The sequence below is a fragment of the Suncus etruscus genome, chromosome 3, assembly GCF_024139225.1.
Source record: "Suncus etruscus isolate mSunEtr1 chromosome 3, mSunEtr1.pri.cur, whole genome shotgun sequence".
In the NCBI taxonomy this organism is placed as follows: Eukaryota; Metazoa; Chordata; class Mammalia; order Eulipotyphla; family Soricidae; genus Suncus; species Suncus etruscus.
Window position 1 is genome coordinate 170,868,669 of NC_064850.1, and position 24,742 is coordinate 170,893,410.

At 39.6% G+C, this 24,742-nt stretch overlaps 1 protein-coding gene across 1 annotated transcript in view; it reads left to right on the forward strand.

Moving 5' to 3' along the window:
- LOC126004512 (phosphatidylinositol 3-kinase catalytic subunit type 3-like) overlaps nt 1-24,742 on the forward strand; it is a 180,572-nt gene that overhangs the window by 150,171 nt on the left and 5,659 nt on the right. Inside the window, 1 exon segment of the mRNA XM_049770921.1 lies at nt 18,353-18,443. Within this exon segment, the coding sequence (XP_049626878.1) occupies nt 18,353-18,443 (91 nt within the window).

Consider the following 24,742-nt stretch of genomic DNA (forward strand, 5'->3'; position numbering starts at 1 on the left):
CTCCCGAGTATATGTTGACTGTTATAGTGTTTGGAGTTTCTACCCTGTTAAACCCTGTTATTTGATTGTTGAGTATTAGTTGTATATAAGGTGTATGTTCTAGGTGCTTCAGAATAGTGCTATCATTCTGTGTTTATCTTTCATCTTCTGACTTACTTCGTTTAACATAATATGTTCTAGGTCCATCCACGTTGCTGCAATGTCTGTGATTGTATCATTTCTGACTGCCATGTAGTATTCCATTGTGTATAGATACCACATCTTAATGATCCATTCATTTGTTGTTGGACATCGAGGTTGGTTCCAAGACTTGGCTATTATACTGAGTGCTGTGATAAATAGTGGGATGCACACGTACTTTGGAATGAATGTCCTTCCAACTTGGGGGTATATACCTAGGAGAGCAATTGCTGGGTCAAATGGCAGCTCAATTCTGAGTTCTTTGAGCACTCTCCAGACTGTTCTCCATAGGGGTTGGACTAGGGGGCCATTCCCACGAGCAGTGGATGAGAGTGCCTTTCATACCGCATCCCGCCAACAGAGATTGTTCCCATTATTTTTGATGAAGCCATCCTCACTGGTGTAAGGTGGTATCTCATTGTTGTCTTGATTTGGATCTCCCTGATGATGAGCATGTTTCCATGTGTTTGTTGTCCATCCTTCTGTCTTCCTCAGAGAAGTGTCTGTTCATTTCACCTCCCCATTTTTTTATGGCTTTGTTTGGTTTTGGGGGGCTCAGCTTTCTGAGTGCTTTGTATGTTCTAGATATCAGCCCTTTATCTGATGTGTTGGGTGTAAAGATTTTTTCCCATTCTGTTAACGTTCTTCTTGTGTTAAGTAAGGTTTCTTTCACCTTGTAGAAGCTTTTTAGTTTGATATAGTCCCATTTGTTTATGTTTGATGCTAAAGTTCTTGCCAGTGGTGCTCCATCCTCAAAGACCTTTTTGATATATAGGTCTTCGAGTGTTCTGCCTATTTTATTCTCAATAAACTTTATAGATTCGGGTCTGATTTCAAGGTCTTTGATCCATTTTGAGTTGACTTTTGTATAAGGAGTGAGGTATGGGTCAATTTTCAGTTTCATACATGTGGTTTTCTAGTTGTACCAACACCATTTCTTGAATAGACTTTCTTAGTTCCATTTCAAGTTCTTGCCTCTTTTGTCAAATATTAGTTGGCTGTATACCTGGGGGTTTATGTCTGGGAATTCTGTTCTGACCCACTGGTCTGAGGTCCTGTCTCTGTTCCAGTACCATGCTATTTTGATCACTATGGCTTTATAGTATAGTTTCAGGTTAGGTAAGGAGATGCCACCCAGCTTCTTGTTTTTCAGTATGTGTTTGGCTATTCTGGGTCTTTTATGTTCCAGATGAATTTTGTGATTGATTGTTTTAATTCTTTAAAGAATGATGTCTGAATATGGATAGAGATTGCATTAAATCTATATAGTAGTTTGGGTAGTATAGTCATTTTGACTATGTTAATTCTACCTATCCATGAACATAGGATGTTCTTTCATTTCTTTAGATCAGTGGTCCTCAAACTATGGCCCGCGGGCCACATATTGTATTTGTATCTGTTTTGTTTCTTCATTGCAAAATAAGATATATGCAGTGTGCATAATAATTCGTTCGTAAGTTTTGTTTTTACTATAGTCAGACCTTCCAATGGTCTGAGGGACAGTGAACTGGCCCCCTGTTTAAAAAGTTTGAGGACCCCTGCTTTAGATCCTCTTCAATTTTTTCTGAAGTGTTTTGAAGTTTCCCTGGTATAGGTCCTTCACTTCTCTTGTAAGATTGATTCCTAGGTACCTGATATTTTTTATACTATTTTAAATGGAATTGTGTTTTCAATCTCTCTCTCCTAGACATCATTGTTTGTATATAGAAACGCTACTGTCTTTTGTGTATTGACTTTGTATCCAGCCACTTTGCTGTATTGGTTCATTGTTTCTAGGAGTTTTACTGTGGACTCTTTAGGGTTTTTGATGTATACCATCATATTGTCTGCAAATAGAGATAGTTTGAGTTCCTCTTTCCCAATTTGGATTCCTTTGATTCTCTTCTCTTGTTGGATTGCTATTGCTAGGACATCTAAGGTTATATTGAATAAGAGTGGAGAGAGTGGACAGCCTTGCCTAGTTCCTGACCTTAGTGGAAATGCTTCTAGTTTCTCACTATTAAGTATAATGTTGGCTGTGGGCTTTTCATAGATAGCTGTAACTATCTTGAGGAAAGTTCCTTCTAACCCTATTTTGCTGAGTGTCTTCAACATGAAAGGGTATTGGATTTTGTCAAACACCTTCTCTACATCGATTGATATAATCATGTGGTTTTTTGTCTTTCTTGTTGTTGATGTGATGTATAATGTTGATTGATTTGCGTATGTTGAACCAACCTTGCATTCCTGGTATAAAACCCACTTGGTCATGATGTATGATCTTTTTGATGAAGTGCTGGATTTGATTTGCTAAGATTTTGTTGAGTATCTTTGCATTGAGATTGGTCTGTAGTTTTCTTTCTTGGTGGTGTCTTTGCCGTCTTTGGGAATGAGTGTGATATTAGCCTCATTAAAGGAGTTGGGTATTTTCCTGTTTTTTCGATGGTTTGGAAAAGCCTATGGAAAAGTGGTAGTAAGTCTTCTCAGAATGTTTGATAAATCCATCTGGGCCTGGACTTTTGTTCTTAGGGAGTTTCTTAATTACATCTTCAATTTCCTCTGAGGTGATCGGTCTTTTTAGGCTTTTTAGTTCTTCCTTTTCCATTCTTGGAAGATGGTATTTTTCCAGGAATCTGTCGATTTCTACTGGGTTCTCTAGTCTAGCTGAGTATAGTTGTTCATAATATGATCTCATGATATGTTGTATTTCTTGGGGTTTTATTGTAATCTCTCCCCTTTCATTTGTGATCCTACTGATTTGGGTGCTTTCCCTCTCTCTCTCTCTCTCTCTCTCTCTTTCTCTTTTTTTTTTTGGTGAGTTTTGCACTGGACTTTTAGTTTAAATAACTTTGAACTCTGCACATCCAAAAGCACCCTGTGAGGCTGTGGCTGAAAACTTGCTTGCTAAGTGCCCCGCCCGGAGGGGAAAAGCGGCGAAAAGCTTCTAATTAGCCCTGAAGCAGCTTGGCTTGGCTTGGCTTGGCTTGGCTCTGCTCAACTCGGCTCAGCTAGGCTCCGCTAGGCTCAGCTCAACTCTGCTCCATAAAAGCGGCGAGCCTGGGATCCACCCTCCAAATCACAAAGGTGAAATGGCATGAGCGAAACCGACCTGCACAAAGTTTACAGAAGCCACGTGGTGAGATCAGCGTGGAACAAATTAATCATCTGCACTTATGATTTTAGGTGTAGGGACTAAGCGGGTAGTCATATATTTCACTCACAGTTGGTGATGGAATAAGTTTTAGTGAGTTAGTTAGTGGTTTAAAAAAAACAGGAAGGTAATACAGCTTAGCCTATTTAACATCTGATTTCTAACCGCCTGCATCTTTGTCTTAATTAAGTCATTTTCTTTATAATTTAAATGTGTTTTGTTTTCCAGTTAATATTTTCAATTGCAAAATGTTTTACTGTGTGTATTTTAATGTACTTAGCCTGTTTTTAAAATGTATGTTATGCATTTATGCTTTAGTACTTGTGTGTAGGGAAGGTTAATAGGAACAGAAAGTTCCCCCAATATAGTTTAAAAGTATAGGAACATGAAAGTCCCGAAATAGTGCTTGGTAAAAAAGCATTAAGAAAATTTTAATTTACAGGTGTATAGTATATTTTGCACAAACGTTATGTTTTTGAAAAGGGCTGGTATATTAGTTTTTACTTTATTACGTTGGTGCATGAAAATATTAACCCACCTTTGGCTAAAGGTGCAGTCAGAATTACAAAAGGGTCTTTATATTTCAGAAAAGGGGGAAATGTAGTGTACCTGAGACCCTGGATCTGGGTGTAGCTACCTGAGACCCACCCATTTCTGGGAGGGGTCTTGGGAACTGAATATTAGATGTTACCTTACCTGCAAGACCCCGCCCATTCCTGGGCGGGGTCTTGGAAAAGTTAGATAAGCCTGGGACCAAGGGGATTCGGTGCCCTTTCTGCGCTGCTGGGCTAACTGGCTTTAGGTTTTCTGCCTCTTTTGGTCTTGGACCAGGATGGAGGCCAAAGGAAAGATGGCTAAAAGGGTTAAGACGCAGGGTAGCCTAGAATGGCTAAATGCTTAAAAGGTTATGAGATAGGCCACACACATGTGGTGAATAGGGCATGAATAAAGCTGATGCTTCCTAATGCCTGCCTGTGAGTGAGTGATTACGCCGATCACCTGGGCCTGAAACCCGCCGGTTCATTGGGGTTGCAGAGCCATGTGGCCTGGGATGGCAGAAAGAAATCCATCGCCATCCACCGCCATCCAGCCCCATCTTTAATTATTTGATACAACACTCTGAGGTGATTGGTCTTTTTAGGCTTTTTAGTTCTTCCTTTTCCATTCTTGGAAGATGGTATTTTTCCAGGAATCTGTCGATTTCTACTGGGTTCTCTAGTCTAGCTGAGTATAGTTGTTCATAATATGATCTCATGATATGTTGTATTTCTTGGGGTTTTATTGTAATCTCTCCCCTTTCATTTGTGATCCTACTGATTTGGGTGCTTTCCCTCTCTCTCTCTCTCTTTTTTTTTTTTTTTGGTGAGTTTTACCAGTGGTTTATCTATCTTGCTTATTTTTTCGAAAAACCAACTCCTGGTCTCATTGATTTTTTTGTATTGTTTTCTTAGTTTCTATGTTGTTTATTTCTGCTCTGGTTTTTATTATTTCTTGCCTTCTGGTTGTGGTTGGATTTCTCTGCTGCTGTTGTTCCAGTTCCTTGAGGTGATCCTTTAAACTGTTTATTTTGTCATTTTCCTATTTCTTGGCATAGGCCTGTATTGCTATGAGTTTCCCTCTAATTACTGCTTTTGCTGTGTCCCACAAATTTTGACAAGTTGTCTCTTCATTATCATTTGTCTCAAGGAATCTGTTTATTTCTTCCTTGAGTTGCTCTTTAATCCAGCTCTTATTGAGCAGCATGTTGTTTAATCTCCAGGTATTAGTTTTTCTCCATTGCTTCTTCTTGAAGTCAATTTTGACCTCTGTTGCATAGTGATCTGATAGGGTGCTTCTAATGATCCTTACATTTGTGGTCTTATATAGGTTGGCTTTGTATCCTAAGACATGGTCTATTCTGGAGAAGGTTTCATGTGGGCTTGAGAAACGTGTATTCTGCTTTCTGGGGATGGAGGGTCCTATATAAGTCTATTAGCCCTAGATCTTCTAATTTTTCATTTAGAGCTCTTATTTCTTTGCTATTTTTCCATTTGGTGGATCTGTCCAGTGGTGATAGTGGAGTATTGAGGTCCCCTACTATTATCACATTTCCCTTCATGTGTTGCTCCAGGTTTGCGAGCAGTTGCCTCACATATTTTGTTGGCTCTACATTAGGTGCATAGATATTGACCAAGGTTAGTACTTCTTGAACTAATGTTCCCCTGATCAGTAAGTAGTGACCCTCTTTGTCTCTGATCACTTTCTTGAGGTTGAATGCAATTTGGTCTGATATAAGAATGGCTGTCCCTGCTCTTTTTTGTTTTCCATTGGCCTGAATAATAACTTTCCATCCTTTTATTCTAAGCCTGTGCTTATTCTGTAGTTGTAGGTGTGTTTCTTGCAGACAGTAGAAGTCCAGTTTATTTTTTCTAATCCAGTTCTCTACTATGTGTCTTTTAATGGGAGAGTTTAGTCCGTTAACATTTAGGAAGATCATTGACAGAGATGACTGTTGTGCAGTTGTGTTGTGTAGGGTGGTTGTTACAATTGGAGGTTTGGATTGTGTAATTCGTCTCAGAGTAGGTCGTTTAGAATTGGTTTTGTTTGCACAAATAATTTAAATTTATTTTTGTTTGAGAATGTTTTTAGTCTGCCCTCCCATATGAATAATAGCTTTGTTGGGTATTGGACCCTAGGTTGGAAATTCCTTTCATTCAGTCATTTAAATATTTCATTCCATTGTCTTCTGGCTTGAATTATTTCAAATGGGAGATCTAGTTTGATTCTTATGTTTCTTCCTTTGTACTTGAGGGTTTTTTTCTCCCTTATTACTCTAAGGAGTTCATCTTTCTCTTTGTTTTTTGCCATTTGGAATTCTATATATCTTGGAGTTGGTTTATTAGGGTCTATTTTATTAGGGACTCTCTTCACTTCCTGGATTTGCACTGAAGTTTCTTTCCAGAGGGTTCGAAAGTTCTCTGTTATTATTTCTCTGGCTATTTGTTCTTCCCCTTTCCCTATTTCCTCCCCTTCTGGTATACCCACAATTCTTAGATTGTTTCTTTTGTCCTTGTTCATTAGATACTGGACTTTTCCTTCCAGTGCTTTGCCTTTTATTTCTTTGTTGGTTTCTTGGTCATTTTTTGTTTGCAGCTTTCCTTCAAGTTCTTCAGTGTGCTTCTCCAACTGTGTTTCTGCTCATAAGGCTTGTTACATTGTCTTTAATTACTTCAATTCCTTTTGTATGGAATCTCTCGTGTTCTTTAACAATTCTTCTTTAATTTGGCTGATTTGTTCTTCCATAGATTTCTTATACTCGGTGGCTAGCGTTTGTTTCATTCCTTTTATCAATTCTTGCATTTCCTTCCTCATGGCTGCTTTTAGGTCTCCTTCCCATGGATCTGTGTGTTTTGGTGGTCTTGGAAACTTGCTAGGGTTTGTCTCGTATCTCCTTGATTTACCCATATTTCTTTGTATTTATTGGTGTGGCTTGAAGTGCAGTGCCTTCTGAATTCAGCCTGCTTTGGTCCCCTGTGGCGTGGGGATGGGTCCCCTCCCTGAGCGTGGTTCTAGAGGGGTCTGTTGGGTGAGCTCGCTGAAGTTTGGCTCCTCCTGCGCTCTCTATGTGACCTGATCCATTGCTTTTCCCTTTTATTGCCAGCTAGTGCAGTTCCGCTCCTGGCCACTATGGTGGAGGGTACTGTTGGGCCTAGTTCCTTCACCCCTACCCCCCTCCCCTACCTGGGAGTCAGCTCTGCCAAGTTCTTCAGGCGGTCTGGTCTATTCCCTCTCCCTATTCCTGCCAGCCGGTGCAGTTCCGCTCCTGGCCACAATGGTGGAGGGCGCTGTTGAGCCTAGCTCTCTGTCCTCCCTCCCCTATCTGGGAGTCAATGGAGCTCCACCCCCTCCGAGCCTCAGCAGAAGAAATTCCTGCAGCCAAACCCACCCGGCAGCTGCCTTCAGCCCTTGGGGAGTCTCAGGTCCACTCTGGGGCTCAGGGGGGTAGGCTTCTCTAGGTTAGCCAAAGGTCCAGGTGGCAGGCCCAAGCTCACCCAGTCTATTGGTCCTAGCCTGTCCCAGTGGCCAGAGTGGGTCAGGTGCAGGGTTCTCCTCACCCCATCTGCACTCAGCTTGGGTTTGGGGTCGGGGTTCCTGGGGAGGGGCACGCAGTGTGGCAGCGAGTTGCCTGTCTCAGGCACCGACATAGAGACTGGGGAAGTGCCAGGGAAATGCACTCACCCCATGTGCTCCCCGTTCGGGCTTGGGGTCCCTGGGGAGGGTCTCAGGCACCCACATGGAGAGTGGGGAAGTGCCAGGGAAAATGGCATCAGTAATTTTAAAACTTTTTGTGGGGAGGGTCTTTGGGTCACACCCGGCAGTGCTCAGAGGTTACTCCTGGTTCTATGTTCAGAAATAGCTCCTGGCAGGCTTAGGGGACCATATGGGATGCCAGGATTAGAACCATCGTCCTTCTGCATGCAAGGCAAACACCTTACCTTCATGCTATCTCTCCGCCCCAATTTTTTTGGGGGGGTTGGGTTTGGTTTTTGGGTCACACCCAGCAGTGCCCAGGGGTTACTCCTGGCTCTTATTGCAGTGCTGTTTGTCTAGGCTCTTCGTGGGACGAACCTCAGATCCACATCTAACACTGACAAGTCAGAAATCGCTCCTGGCAGGCTTGGGGGACCATATGGGATGCCGGGATTCAAACCACCATCCCTCTGCATGAAAGGCAAACAAACCTCCATGCTATCTCTCTGGCCCCAATTTTAAAACATTTTAAATCTTACATGTTTCAGGAAAACATAACTCATTCTGTTAATCCATAGTGATTCCAAAGACCAAGCTACACTTTGATAATACACAAATGGCTTAAAGTATTCAGCAGAATATTAAAGTTGGGAATGCACTTAACTATATTGAATAGTTTGCGATCACCTCGGATTTTTGTCTTATCTCCAAATAATAGTGGCTTACAATTACTCTGCCTTTTATAATTAAACATAACATTATTTTTCCTTGCAATCGTACATTTTAAAAATATATTTTACAGGGTTATACTCTGTTATTTGTTAGATACAATATAGATAGATCATCTAGGAAGTAGAACACCAAAACACTAGTTGATGTAGCTAAATGTACTAATGTTTATATTGAAGAGTATATATTGTGTGCGTGCGTTGTTGCTGCTGTTTGTTTGTTTGTTTGATTTGGGGCCACACTGGCTACTCCTCCTTCGTTTATTCCTTGTTCTACTCTTAGGGATTATTCCTAGCAGAGCTTGAGGACCAGATATGGTTCCAGGGATCAAATCTAGGCATATGCTGCATTCAAGAGAAACAAATGGCCTTTGCCCTACATTCTCTCTCCTGCCCCACTATATTGAAGGTTTTTGCTGAAAAAATTTAGATCATGTTTTGAAGTCCAGTGAGTCACATGAATTTTGACATAATGTGTGTGAGAAAATGAAAGTTTTCCTTGAACACTTTAATCCACTCCTCTAAAAAATAATCTAGACATACATACTTCATTTTCAGGGTTTGTTGATGAGGTACACCCAAGTCTCTCGGGCTACTCCTGGCTCTGCACTGAGAAATTACTTTTGTCAGGCTCAGAGGACTGTGTGGGATGCCAGAGATCAAACCCAGGTCAGGTCGGCTGCATGCAGGACAAGTGCCCTACCTAACCTCTGCTATCACTCTGGCCCCACATATATTCATTTTTATCTAGGATCATTTTGTATCTTTTTTTTTTCATCCTATCAGTATCATCTTTACCTTAATTTGTTTTGTGTTGTGAGTAGACTTTAAGAGTTCTGATAACCTTTCCATGTTTTTCTGGGTAGATTATTAAAAGGCTGTTTAATTGATACTTTCTCTGTGGGGGTCCCATGTCTTAAAATGTACACATCAGTTTAATAGCCACAAAGAGAGTTTAGCTTTAAGGTAGTGACAATCTATCCATGAAGTAGATTGTTTTTATAATGAATATTAATGAATTTATATTTATATGCATGGATAAACTATTCATTTAATTGTTTTGCATTGTATTTTTGGTATTATAATAGGGCTGGTTAAATTTAAATGAGCATATAATCCAGAAAGTATTAATATTTCCCTTTTTAGAAAGAAAAGTGTTCCCATAAAGATCTATGTTAATGTAAATCCTTTCTAATTAGAATCATCTAGGGAATTTGACTGAAGGGCAGTTCTAGATCCCAGTAGTATTAAATTGGTCTTGGGATGGGCCCAAGCATTATTATATATTTTAATGTAATGAATTTGAGAATCTCCAAATATTTTGTTTTTGTTTTTTTTTTTTTTTGGTTTTTTTTTTTTGGGTCTCACCCGGCAGTGCTCAGGGGTTACTCCTGGCTCCATGCTCAGAAGTTGCTCCTGGCAAGCACGGGGGACCATATGGGACGCCGGGATTTGAACCGATGACCTTCTGCATGAGAGGCAAACGCCTTACCTCCATGCTATCTCTCCGGCCCCCAAATATTTTGTTTTGATATTGAACTTTTATTATATTATTCTCTCCTGTTGTAGATTCCTGAAATGAATCAATGTGAAGATTGGGACAAGTTGGATATAGTTAACTAAGCAGAGTTTAAATAGAGTTTCTTGAACTAGCATCTTTTTTTGGTTTTGTTTTTGTGCTTTTCATGACATGATACATAGCAACTGCTGTATTCTGTTAACACCTCAAGGGAATCCTCTTCTTTATTTCATATCCCACATAAAAGTACACTTAGAAAAGGACTTGGTGTCTTTTCGCATCCATTTTCACTTCCAAACCTCCACTGATGTTTTCACTTCTAAGAGAAATAGCATGAGAGACACGCTTAGACATAACTGCACTTCCATTCTTTGGGAACACTCATTGACTTCTTATCGACCATGCAAGGACTTCAACATGCACATGAACAGACTAGACCTTGACCACTTTGGGCTTGTTCTCCTGTGGGGCTGAATTACTCACTCTGCCTCCTACCGTTATAACTCACTTTTGGATGTACTCTTTGTCATTCATACAAGTCTTCAGTCTCATTGATGTTTTGTCTTGTCACCTTGTCATCCTCACTTTTCTCCACCACTGCATTTCATTTGGGGGGATTTGGCTGTACTCTACTTTTATAGTCTCTCTCTAAAACTTCCCCAAAATGTATCCTGTTGTTGCAGGTAGGAGGAGTGACTCCTACAGAAGAAACAGCATATCCAGGGTGACATTCAGTAACTCTCTCCTCTTTCCCATGGTCCATTAAAATAATTAACCCAATCATTCACTTATCTTTAAAAATATGACCTCATAGTCTTTCTATTTTCATACTTGTTTAAAAGGCAATTTTGGATCTGATTTATTTTTAAAGGTCTACTTTAGTTAAAAGTTTACATGAAGATAACAATTTAATTACCATTTATTTCGATTGTTACGGCAGTAAAAAGTTTGAAGATGATGCTAAACTAAATCATTTGAGCATCATAGGAATATTTTTGATATGTATGTTCCATTATAACAAGCAAATATTAATTTTTTTAAGTAACAGGGTTTTATAATGGCTGGGTAGAGACTCTTGTGTTGCTATTTTATTAGAACCAGCCTACAGTCTTCATTACTTAACGCTAAGAGGGGTTAAGGGAAATAGAGGGAGATGAGGAAAAGTATGAAATGTCACAAGCCTGGCCCAGGATTTGCTTGATAATCTGAATAACTTAGACTACCAAAGTTAGATTATATTTGATGATCATCTTTGCATCCTCACCATTGCACTGACCACCTGCTTTAAATTCAGTGAGAAATGCTCAACTCCCCCTTCATTAAAAAGTCATAAAAGGGGAAAGTTTCTCTTTTACTCTGAACTCCTCCTTAAGATTCTTCCCAGAATCTTGAAGCTTCCATGCCTTCTTTTCTCTTCCTTTCCCTTCCCTTGAATAAAGTCTTTCCTGAATTTGGCCATTTCATATTGTTCCCTTACTTTTAATTTGAGCTGCTCGAAGCCAAGAACCCAAGAGTTCTGCTTAGCAGAACCCAAGATCTGCTAGCAATCTTCAGTCTTTGGATAAAGATGAAGAGTTTGACTGGTATGGATGGATCTTTGATCCCTCCAGGAATCAGCACAATTCAAAAATAATATTTAGATGTCTGGCCTGTTTTTAATATAGTAGAGTACTGACTGTTTATGTGGTATTGCTTATATTCAGAACATTCACTGTTCTCAAATATGGTTACTTTTAAAAAAAATGACCAATGGTAAAAATAAATAAATAAAAATAAAAAGACCAATGGTCATTAATTTCCCTGAAAGATACTCAAAATCGATGAGTGGGAGAACTATATTTGTCCTTTCAGTTATTCGTGACAGCCTGAGGTAGAGTCTCGTTAGGGGGTTTTACTTTGGTTGGTTTTGTTCTATGGGAGCAAGAACCCACACTAACCATGCTCAAGCCATACTTCTGACTGTTCGGAGATGAGCACTGACAGTGTTTTGGAGGATGCAGTGCTGGGGATTGAATTGGGATGTGCTGCACACAGGCTAACACACTAAAACCCTGTACTATCTCCGACCTCAGACCCCACAAAGTAAGTAGTTTCTTGTCTTTTAGCAAAAACAGATCTTTAGCACATATAAAATGCTAATTAGATGCGGGGTCCTAAAGCCCCCCGGAGGGGCCCGGCCAGCGGGGAAGCGGCTGGGAGGCTCTTGGACGTCCGCATCTTTATTTTGCTGGGTTAAAAGAACAACACACCTGTAAAAAATCTGAGAGAGGTTAGTAAAGAAGACCTCAGGCGAGATATCCGATCAGAGGCGACTTTATTGGAATTCAGCATCTCTTATATAGAGGAGGAGAAATGGGCAGGAAAAAAGACATGTCAATCATACTTTTTGGCGCGAAGGTTATAGAACAAAGGCAGTAAAATATTCAGAAGGGAGGGAGACCTTATGTCTCCAAAGTGGGATCTGCAGCCCGCTTATCTGGGCTAACATCAGTCTGTAAAGGGGGCAGGTTTTAGAAGGTAGCTATTAACTCCGGAAAGAAGCTAAGGGGAGTGGTCTAGATCTGGAACTAGCATTGGGGGTGTTCACTTTTCTCTTTGGCTTCAAAGAAAAATCTCCTTCAGCTGTGAAATACCTTTCCTGTTAGCTCAAAAGCTTACAACAAAGTCAGCAGGTGGGCAGCCTTAGGTAAAAGGCTGCATAAAAGACAGAAGACAGAAAAATTGATCCTCTGACAGGACACTGTCTCCAACATCTCCCCCTTTCTCTTCTAATAAAAGAAGGAAAGTCGTGAGTGGGTGGAAGATCCGTGTCTTAGGCCTGCAGGGTTTGACCAGGTCGGACATGGCCATCAGCCGCATTTAAAATGATGGCTACGGACGCGGTGGGTGTGCACGGAGGTTCGAATTATACGCCGTAGCCTTTTGGGGCCATGCCCTAACTGGGACCCTACTAATCCCGTCGTAGGTATCTCCACAGCCAAGAGCACAAAGACCGGAGCGAGCTCCGTCTGTTAGCGATGCGCTCAATCTCCTGGAAACTTAGTGGCTGGAGGGGCGGCTTGGTGACTATATCCAAGTTTTCACAGGAAACACGTGGGGCTAGTTGGCAGTGAACCTGAACAGAGGTTTTTTCCTTATCATCTGCCAGATTTTAAACAAGGTCCGTGAGTTTGCGGAGAGCCCATGGGCCAAGGGAAAGGAGCAGCATGAGGCTAATGAGGGGTCCCAAAACAGTGGACAGTATTGTGTGAAGCCAAGGAGAAGAGAAAAACCAGCCCTGGTACCAACTTTGTTCTTGATTAAAATGGCTCAAAAATTCATTCATACCATCACCAATGTGTTGAACACTGTTCCTAACTAGTCCAGTCTTGTCTTTGAAAATACAACATTGTTCCTTAAGGGCTACACAGATTCCCCCTTCCTAAAAAAAAAGAAAAATACCAAATTAAACCACAGTGGTTAGCTGCACTATGTTTGCTAGGGATACAATAGTGTGCTTTAAGTATTGTAAACTTATTGTAAGTTTGAAACATTTGTAACAACAGTTATACTTAAGGCAGTAACAGATTTTTAAGTATGAACCAATGAATAAATTATTGTGCTTACACCAGTAGCACCCAGGCCTATGAATAAGGCTAGGGTGAGAGCAGGTTTGACAGGTAAGTTAGGCATTAAAACAATGAAAACACAGTAGTTTTAGGACTGAAAAAACAAATGTGAAACAATGTGGGGAGATAAACCAGTAAAACAGGCAGGAAACGTTAAATTGGGGGCAATTATGAACTGAAAGGAGGAATTAATGACAAGAATTTGATTACAATTTTTAATAGGGGGAATCATATTGGGTACCAAAAGGCAAAGTTCAAGTTTCACCACCTGTTTGAAGGTGATGCTGAAGTGAGGCTTGGAGCTGGATTGCAGAGCGAAGGGGTCAGAGACAGGCAGGGGGTCGCCAAAGCAGAAGGGCGGTTGAGATGAATAGCAGATAGGCAGGGTTAGTGATGGTGGAGGCGTTGACCAGCTGCAGGATGAGGTTCGGGGTGGAAACTGGACCAACAGGTTTGATGGTTAATCTAGGCATTAACAAAGCTAATAGTTATGATAAGCAAGAAACATTTCAGTAACAATATTGGGAGAATGTTAAGTGGAGTTGGGGGCTTCAATGAAGATGGAAGTGTTGTGCCTTGATGAGTTTCAGCTTCCCAGTGGAGGTTAGCAGGGTCGTTGGTAGCAGTGGGCATGCTGAAGGTTTATAGAAGGGCTGCCAGGCAGAGTATCATTCAGCATTTCCTTTAGGCAGAGTCAGTCAGAAACAGGTCCGGCAGGAATGGTGGGCTGGATGAAGAAAGGACTGCAAGAGGCTAAGGAAACTGCTTGGCAGGAGGCAAAATGGTTATTTTTGAATGCCACGGGAATGCCTTCTGACCATTGTTAGACTTTAGCACAAGAAAAAATTTTTATAATTAACAATAGCTAATTTTTTAAAAACTTAAAAACTGAACCTAAATGATTTTTATTAAACTTATAGTTATTATATTAAAGCTAGATGCTTCTTTTTATAATTACATTTGGCCTTATAGTTTTGGCCTTAACTACACATAGCAGAAAGTTGGGGATTGCAAAGTCCAGAAATTCTCCAGGAAAAAGTTATTCCTGATGGCCATTTGAGAATTTTGGGATTTACCAATTCCCACTTTTTATGCCATGCTGATAGGACAGAGCTAGCTTAGCACAGGATTTTTGGCAGGATTTCACAGTTTATAGATGACTAGACTAAGCCAGGTAAAAAAATTAATTGAAATTTTAAAAATGGATAAGGCTATAAAAATTGTATTTATTATGAAATGCAAAAATAACAAATAAACAGACAGAACAAAAACAACATGAAACACAACATTGTGGCCACTCTCACTCATAACACGCACACATGAACAAAAGGATTGAATGAAAACTTGCATTAGAAAAATTGACAAGCGCTTTGAAAGTATTTAGCCGGCATGGTTGAGAAAAAAAAAATTATTTTAATGTAGCTGGAATGGAACTGCTGAAAATAAATTTTAAGGTTTAGCTTTAATACAAAACATTTTTGAAACAATTTTAATTTGAAGTTTAAAACATGAAGGAAAATGTTAGCAGTTAAAAAATTTTGTTAAGTAAAATGGTTAGTGAGCACTTGCAGAAGGAGTTTTTACTTTGAAGCATGATATTATTTGCTGTAAATGAATAGGTTTGTGATAAATTGGTTTCACAGTAGAATAGTAAGACAGCTGTAATAAAGTGTTAAAATTTTTATGATTAAACACGAGAGCATGAACTATGATTATTAAAGGTATAAAAAACTGACTTAAAAAACAAACAACTGTTTTTACTATGAAGACTTAAAGTGAATAATTTGTAAAAAATATTAGATACCAAATTAACAAGATGTTCAGACATTATAAAATATAGTTAAAGGCATTTGATGTATTTTTACACCTAGAGCTGAAGACCAAATTATTTTTAACACTTGTTAATTTGCTTATAAAATGTAGGTACCTTTATAATGCTAATTAACAATATTATTTTAAAAAAGGCTAACCACAACATGAACAGAGACAATTTAAGATTAAACTTGGAAAATGCAAAATTATTTTTACTTACCTTTGAGTTTAAAATTAGGCTTGAAATTAAGAAAAAGGACAAAGCTACTTAAGGTTTAATTTTATGAACATTAATTTATGAACAAATTTATTTAGTTAGTTATCACACTGTTTTTGTTTTTAAAATGGCTTTTATGCCACTGTTTGAACTATTTAATTGCCTTTAAGGTTTAGACTATTTGGTTTAAGTTTTTTAAATGGCAATGCTATTTTGCTATATTTATTATGCATTTAAAAGAGCTTAGGCTTAGTTTAGAGTTTTGGAATGTTTACACACTATTGTTAAGGAAAGCTGACCAACTTATTTTGCTCACTTGTATTATTTTAGTTCTTAAAAAATTAACTTTGTAAACATGTGCAGTAATTTTAACAAAGGAGTTTTGCTGTTTTTTTTTCCTGTTGCTTTTTTTTTCTTTTTAGAGAATTTTTATAACCCTGACAGACCTGAATTTAACCTGTATAGACCTGAATTTAGAAAGTTTTCTAATTTTGTAACGTTTCACTAATAACTTTACAACACCTAATGCACAAAACTTAATTACACAAATGCCTTTTGAAGAGGTACATGTATGCCGCAGAATTTAATTAATAAGCTTAACAATTCTCAAGAGGGGGAGCAGTGAGAGGAGGGACAGACTGAGCGTTTAGGGCATTTAGAATTTTTTCCCCTGGGGTGTGGGAGGCGTTTGAGAAGAGAGCAGCGGCAGAGGCTACTGAGCAGGCGGAGGAAGACTTTTTTCATTAGGGAGAAAGACAGGAAAGGTAGTAGCGCTGTTTTTGCACTCGACAGGAGAGATGGTATAGGGTGTGAGCATTCTGTTTTTCTGAATCAGAGTTGGAATCTGGAAGTGGCTGCGGCGGAGGTAGAACCAGCGTTAATAGTTTGCAGCTACGAGTGCTTTTGGCTCGCCCGCACTCTGCCCCGCGGGGGGGGCTGTAGGGGGTGCAGGCATACAAGAAGGGAGTGGCGGTGGGGGTTAACAGAAGTTAATTGCTGTGACACAGACTTTGGAGAGTGACTGAGGCACAGAGTTGCTGACAAGCTGGGGTTTGGAAAATGGGCGCTGTCCCTTTAAGGTGAAGCCAGCTATGAGCTCAGAGATTAGAATCTGTGCTTGCTTGCGGAAGGAAGGATTTTACAGCGCAGAAAAAGTTAACTTTGCAAGAGTTCAGCTTTAAGCACTGTGTAGACAATATTGCGTGATTCAGCAGGGGAGACAGCGCCGCCCCCCAATAGATTTCAAGCAGGAGAGCGTGTAAGGGGCTCCGGGTGATACGGCTTGAAACAGCTGTGAGGCTTTTTTAATTAAAGACTTTGTTTTGTAGCAATTGCCGGCTAAGGAGGGGAGTAAAAACTTTGGCGGAGCAAGGACGGAGCTGAGGCAGGCTATGGCAGGGTACAAGAAACGCCAGGGAGATTTTTAAAGGCAGCTGTTTGTTTTGCAGCGACAGAAAAGCTGGAGGCAAGGTTAGGGAAGTGGCTGACTGTTAGCGGCAGAAGTGAAGATGAAGGATCAGAGGAGGGAGGAAACTGAGATATTTAAAGCGACAGGGAGCCCTGAAAACTAGATTTTTGGCAAACATCATAAACAAAACATTAAGAAATTACAAATAACGTGACATCCATGGTAGCGAGTCCAATGGGTATTTTTGGCAAACATCATGAACAAAACATTAAGAAATTACAAATAACGTGACACCCATGGTAGCGAGTCCAATGGGTATTTTTGGCAAACATCATGAACAAAACATTAAGAAATTATAAATATCTTTTTTGGTAACCTCTATGTCTGCTTTTTAATTCAGACTGTATCCCTTTAATGAATTTATGTTAAGTACTTAGCGTAACACCCATGGTCCCGTATCCACTGGGTGAAGCCCCCAAAAGCCAATTAGGGGGCGGCGGGGGGGACGACGAAAATATTGCAGTTTATTTTGATCAAGGCTGACTGTTTCCACGCTTATTCGGATGGGGTTTTCTTCATCGTTTTACGAAACAGCTCCGGACACGCCGTTCTCTGGTCGTCCGAGTGTGGTGGTCTCCGAGCCCAGCGTTGGGCGCCAAAATGCGGGGTCCTAAAGCCCCCCGGAGGGGCCCGGCCAGCGGGGAAGCGGCTGGGAGGCTCTTGGACGTCCGCATCTTTATTTTGCTGGGTTAAAAGAACAACACACCTGTAAAAAATCTGAGAGAGGTTAGTAAAGAAGACCTCAGGCGAGATATCCGATCAGAGGCGACTTTATTGGAATTCAGCATCTCTTATATAGAGGAGGAGAAATGGGCAGGAAAAAAGACATGTCAATCATACTTTTTGGCGCGAAGGTTATAGAACAAAGGCAGTAAAATATTCAGAAGGGAGGGAGACCTTATGTCTCCAAAGTGGGATCTGCAGCCCGCTTATCTGGGCTAACATCAGTCTGTAAAGGGGGCAGGTTTTAGAAGGTAGCTATTAACTCCGGAAAGAAGCTAAGGGGAGTGGTCTAGATCTGGAACTAGCATTGGGGGTGTTCACTTTTCTCTTTGGCTTCAAAGAAAAATCTCCTTCAGCTGTGAAATACCTTTCCTGTTAGCTCAAAAGCTTACAACAAAGTCAGCAGGTGGGCAGCCTTAGGTAAAAGGCTGCATAAAAGACAGAAGACAGAAAAATTGATCCTCTGACAGGACACTGTCTCCAACAATTAGATAAGATAGGATTCTTCTTTTACCCTTTCAAAAATTTATATACTAACAATGTCATTTTTTAGATGCTTAGCCCTAGTATTTCCAAGTGTTTTATTCAGATTCACTTTTCATTGAGATAGTCTCAGATTGTATTTATTCTAGGAAAAATGAGCAAAATGCAATTATCACTACATATAGCTGTGTTCTTGATGTAAGGATTACCAAAGTTTAACACTGTCATTTTTATTTTACTTCTACCATTTTTAGGTATTCTAATCTAATTTTGAACTTGTTCTCCTTGATGGTGGATGCAAATATTCCTGATATTGCTCTTGAACCTGATAAAACTGTGAAAAAGGTAATTTTTATTTATGCTCAAGTATGGGATTTTATGATTTTTAAGATCTTAAATTAAGATTTCACTTTACATTAAGATGTCACTAATAATGAAAAAAGAAATGATATTTTATTGTTCTTACTGTCTCCTTTTTCTGCCCCCAAATTTTAGTATCTGTTTATGTTCTGACCTTTAGAATCTTAAATAACAAATAAAGAAAAGATTCATTTTAGTGTAAAATTTTCACTTGTCAGAGTACTGTGATCTCTCAAGTTCTCTGCAGCCTTTTTTGTCCCTTTCCAATTCATATGTGCAATAATAGGAGGGATCGAAATATATAAATGCTGCATCTATGGGAGCTCATTCATCTTTTGCTCTTTGTCCTGGAAAGTTGAGGTTTTTAATCCTTTTGATAGGATGCATGATTTCTCTAAGGGTTAGAAGCAGAATGTTATCATAACATTGTTATGTTACTATATAAGCAGTCACTTATCCCTCTCCTCTGTCCCCATGTTGGTTGGGGCTGGGGGTGTTTGTTGGATAGGGGGGAGGGCCCAGGGCTGGGCCAAATTCTGTGGTGCTGGAGAGAAGGGGTGCTACTCCTGGCTTTGTACTCAGGTTGGGGATGGACCAGAGAAGTTTCCAATCTTGAGTAACAAAAGAGTGCAGCAGATACCTAAACCCCGTACACTTCTTCAGCCCAGGGGGTTTCTTACTGTCAGAGTGATAAAGACCTGCTTTTAAATCAACCTTAAAAGAAAAAAAAAAGGCAAATTGTCATGTAGATGAACAGTTGTTCAGAGCTCTCTTAACCTTGAGGGGGAAGCACAGGGAGTTTGAATTTTTTGTTTAAAGGAACTTTGATTCTTTGTGGAAGGGCAGTGGGTTTAAAGATTTTTGTATAAACTAATTTTGATTCTTTCATTTATTAGCACTAATGGAGAAGAGTATGAAAAGCATGTTTCTTACTCAGAAGCAACCTATATAGATTATATTCAGTTATCAGTGAAATAACAGTATGATAACGAATATGATAATATTGAATTACAAAGAAAAAATTACTTTAACTGTAGAAGTGTAAGGCCATTCTAGGACAGACTCTGAGATGGAGGTGCACTGGTAACTGAAAATAATAGCACACCCCAAACATGATAGTTACTTGTGTGGATAAATACTGTCAGACCTGCTGTCCAGTGGGAATATGTGTTGTTGCTGGTGCCTGAGGTACCATAGAATACCTTGGCCACACATGTGATATTGGAGAAAACATGTGGTGCCAGGGACTGGACCAGGGCTGGCCCCATTCTCCTTAGCTCCTTTCATATAAATTTGATTTGTTTTTGTTTGTTTAGGTGTGTAACTGGTGGAACCCAGGGCTTACTCCTGGCACTGTGCTCAGAGAATCACTACTGGCTGGGCTCAGGGCACAATATGTGGTACCAGACAGCAAACCTGATTCAGCCAAGCACCTTACCTGCTGTGCTGCCCCTCCAGCTCTAATAGTCTAATTCTTTAGAGTTCTTCCTTCATGACTTTAATATCTTCTAAAACCCACTCCTAATATGTCATTGTGGACATTAAGATTCCAACTATTTTTTATTTTAGGTTGGGATAGGGAATGCAAGCATGAATTAGAGTAATTCTAATTATATGAATTTTTTACAAGCAGTGAGGACTTCTAATTTTGTTGTGAGCTTTTTTTTTTATTTTATAATGATTTTTATTTGACCAAAGTGGATTACAGGGGGCCGGAGAGATAGCTTGGAGGTAAGGCGTCTGCCTTCTAAGCAGAAGAACGGTGATTCGAATCCTGGCATCCCATATGGTCCCCTGTGCCTGCCAGGGGTGATTTCTTTTTTTTTTTTTTTTTTGTTTTTTTTTTGGTTTTTTTTGGTTTTTGGGCCACACCCGGTGATGCTCAGGGGTTACTCCTGGCTATGCGCTCAGAAGTCGCTCCTGGCTTGGGGGACCATATGGGACGCCGGGGGATCGAACCTCGGTCCGTCCTAGGCTAGCGCAGGCAAGGCAGGCACCTTACCTCTAGCGCCACCGCCCGGCCCCCAGGGGTGATTTCTGAGCGTAGAGCCAGGAGTAACCTCTGAGCACTGCCGGGTGTGACCAAAAAAAAAAGTGGATTATAGATCTTTCACAGTAATATTTTAGGCACATAGTGACATTGAATCAGGGGCATTTCCACCACCAATGTTGTCCTTCCTTCACCCCTGTTCCTGGCATGCATCCCATAACCCCTAATTTTGCCCCCTGGGCTGCTAGTATAAATGGTCCCCTCTGTGTCTAGCTTATTGTAGATTGGGTAACGATTCTTTTGTCATTGGCTTTGGATTTGGTGTTTAAGTCTGTTTATTTTTTTATTTCTACTTAATGTTCATACGACTGTTGGGTCTTGGTACCCTCCATTATTTCCCCCTTAATGTGTAAGGTGGAACAAGATGGTTCAAGTTATGTGGTTTTGTTTGAAGGAAGGAAAAAGATAAAATGGGAAAAATCAAAACAAGCAAAAAATCAAACAAGCGAAAACTGGGAGGAGTCTATAAATATCAATTTAAGAGAAGAAAGGGAAAAAGGAAGAAAAAAACATAATACAAAAATAAATCAAACAGACAAACAAAAAAGAAAAAAACAGAAAAAATACAATAAAGACAATACCCGTGGTCCTGTCCTGAAATAAAACAAAACAAAGCACCAAAAAGGTGGGGGGGGGGGGGCAACAATAACAAAACAAAAAAATATTTATTTTGTGCTTTTTTTTTCTGCATAGGCACAGTAAATATTGGAGAGATTAGAAAGGGAATTCCCTTGGCCTCAGAGATACAGGAATTCTCCGCCCTTGAAGTATACTGTCATGGAATAACTACGGGATTCGTACATGTTCTTTTAATCTCCCCTTAGGTCCTTTTGTGGTGTCTAGAAACTTTCCGCTCTGTCGTGGATGATAAAATTAGGCCTCTGTAGCTAGAGATCTTGGTATTTGCGCAGGTCATAGAATTGGAGCCTAGGATGGAGTCTTTCTTTATTGTTCTAGAAGTTCAGTTCCTTCACTGTTGTTTTAATTAGTCTTCTGTAGTTTGTAGTCTTGGTTTTTGCACCAATCCTAGGAGAAAGCCTAGGATACAGTCCTTCATCCTGTTTCCAGAAGATCTACTCAGTTGCAGTTGTCTCAGTCAGACCTCTGGAATTAGAGTTCATGGTTGTTTTACGGGTCGTAGGCCAAAGCCTAGACTCGGGTCTTTCTTATTGGTCCCAGGATAAGTTCTGCCCAGTCCTGGTTGTCAAGGTCAGTCTTCTGTAGTTATCAATCTTGATTTTTGCACAGATCAAAGGATGACATGTCTTCTGATTTCATCTTAAAGTTAGGTGATGAGATAGGACAACCTGCTCTTATGTCAAATTGTTGACGTTTCCTCATTGTCAGGATGTCATATCAATACTAGCATATATTGGTGTCTTCCTTAGTTTACCCATATTTCTTTGCATTTGGTGGTTTGGCTTGGAGTTCAGTGCCTTCAGATTTCAGCCCTCTTTTGTTGACTGTGGCTTGGGGCTGGATCCCATCTCTGGCGTGGGGCTCTAGGTGAGTATGATGGCTGAGGTCGCTGAGGTTTGGCCCCTCCCACGTCCTCCTGTCGTTCCTGGGTCAATTCTTCCTCCCCCTCTACCTGGCAGCCTCTCCATTCAGCTCCCAGCCACGCCTTTATTGTGAGCTTTTTTAAGAAAAACATGTTATTAGGATTTTGTTTATTTGTTTAATTCAGTAAACAGTGTTTCAATACTGTCCCATAAAAACTAATTTAGCTTTTGCAATGCCCTATTTTTGACATTTTGTTTATCTTTGCATAAAGCTCATCCATCAAGAAATAATTAGTTATAAAGTTTTTCTTAGTAATTGATGGCGACAGTAGTTTTCAAATGTTGCCCTTTTCTTTTATTTTGCATTGCTGTCTGCAGGATTTGATTTTCTCTTTATTTTAAAGCTATGTATCTCTGTCAGATGTTCATTTCCCTGACTTTAGAAGTCATTTATGAAAATTCTAACAGGACTTTTCAAATTAAGTGTTTTTATTTTTTTTTTTACCAACTATGTTAAACTGTTAAACTTATAAGAGTAAAAAGATCTTTTGTTCCATCTGTTTCTCTTGTAGAAAAATCCTAATTTTATTGATTCAAGAACAGTTTCCTTTGTTACCAACTATTTTTATATTGATCTTTTAAAATATGAAATCTTATATTTTATGCTGGCATGTACATTTAATTATTCATTTAAGTTTTGGGGCTATATCCAGCTCTGTTCAAGGCTTATTCCTGACTTCAGGGACCACTCCTAATGGACACAGTGTCATGTGTTGATTCTTGATTAGGTGCTAGCATTCTGAACACAATCATTTTTTTAGACTCAAACTCTACCTCGCTGTATAATCTAATTTCAATTAGGTGCATCTTATAAATGGGTTTTCAAAAGCAACATTTTTCCTCAAAAGGTATTTCACAAAGGTTTTTTTTTTTTTTTTTTACTTATCAAGGGTATGAGTAACCAACTACAATGTAAGTTTGACATTAAAGTCATAAGAAGGTGATAGTGCTGTGGGTAGGGTATTTGCCTTGTATGCAGTCGACTTAGATTAAATCCCACCTCACATTTGGTCCCTCAAGCACTGCCAGAAGTAATATCTGAGCCCAGAGCATTGCTAGGTGTAGTCCAAATTTAAAAAAAAAAAAAAAAAAAAAAAAAGCTAATACATATGATTTAGTCTTACTACTTTAGAAAATTTTTTTATTTGGCCCCTTGAGTGGAAACCAAATCAGAATGGAGTCGATCTGAATTGCATTGCTGTCTTCATGGTTTGATTTATTCTTTATTTTAAAACCATTTATTTCATGTTCATTTCTCTGACTTCAAAAGTCACTTTTGAAAGTTCTATCAGGAAGTGTCAAATTAAGTAGTTTATTTTACTAACTATATTAAACTGTCTTTACCTTATTAAATCTTCTTTCAATCTTTTTTTTTTTTTTTTTTTTGTAGAAAAATTAGAGTTTTATTTTGGGAATTGGGACTAGCCTCCCATGTTGTACTCACAAAGTCCAGGGACCCATCTATGATTCCTTGCCAGCTGAGCCACCAGGGGTTCACTGCAACAGCCTAAAGATGGAGTGTTGCTTGGGCTTTGTGGTGCTGTGGTGCCCACCCACCCAGGAGTACTGGGGCCTACAGGGCTATATGCAGCAATGGTCATGGACACTCTGGTATCAGAAATCAAACTCAGATCAGAACATGTGCTTGACTTGTAAACTAACTGCTCTGTTACCTCCCAGCCCCAACCATATTTAAAATTAATATTTTCCCCTGGTTACTTTAAAATCTTTTTTAGGGAGGGCAGGGGATCCCACCCAGCCACGCTCAGGGCTTACTCCTGGCTCTATGCTCAGAAATCGCTCCTGGCAGGCTCAGGGAACCATATGGGATGCCGGGATTCAAACCACTGACCTTCTGCATGCAATGCAAATGCCTTACCTCCATGTTATCTCTCCGGCCCTATACTTTAAAATCTTTTTTATTAGTAAGTCATATTGCTACAAATTTTTGTAGCACATACATACAGCTTAGCCATATTATTGAAGACTAGAAGCTAATCATTCTGAAGCTTGAATTTATCTTACCTCTGAATATATATATATATACATATACATATATATATAATTTGGGGGGGGGTCACACCTGGGAGCGCTCAGGTATTACTCCTGGCTCTGTGCACAGAAATTGCTTCTGGCAGGCTCAGGAGAACATATGGCATGATGAGGAATCAAACCTATGTTTGCTGTGCCCAAGGTAAATGCCTACCCTCTGTGCTATCGCTCTGGTTTGTCTTTGTGGTGTGGTACTGGGGATTGAACCCAGAGTATCACAAAAGTTGGATATGTACAGTACTACTGAGCTCCATTCGTAGCCCAGAATATTTTTATATTTTAATCACTTAACAGTATTCATTGAATCATTTACCGTGTTTCAAGCACTGTTTGTGTTTTTGAGTTACAGTAGTAAAGCAAAATTTCTGCTCCCATGAAATTTCCCACCTGGAAAGTGAATAAAGATCAAGATAAAGGAAGTAAAATAGCATGTTAATAATTTTTAGTGTTATAGAAAAACAAGAGGAATAAAATATTGGGCTGTGCTAGTTTTGGAATGTTAAATTGGAAGCCAGGAAAGAGCTTGCTTAGTAGATGTATGTCTGCTCTTTTTAATAAGTAAAAAGGAGAAACTTGAGGGACTGGAAAGAGCATCTACTATTCAAATAGGTAGGGCTCTC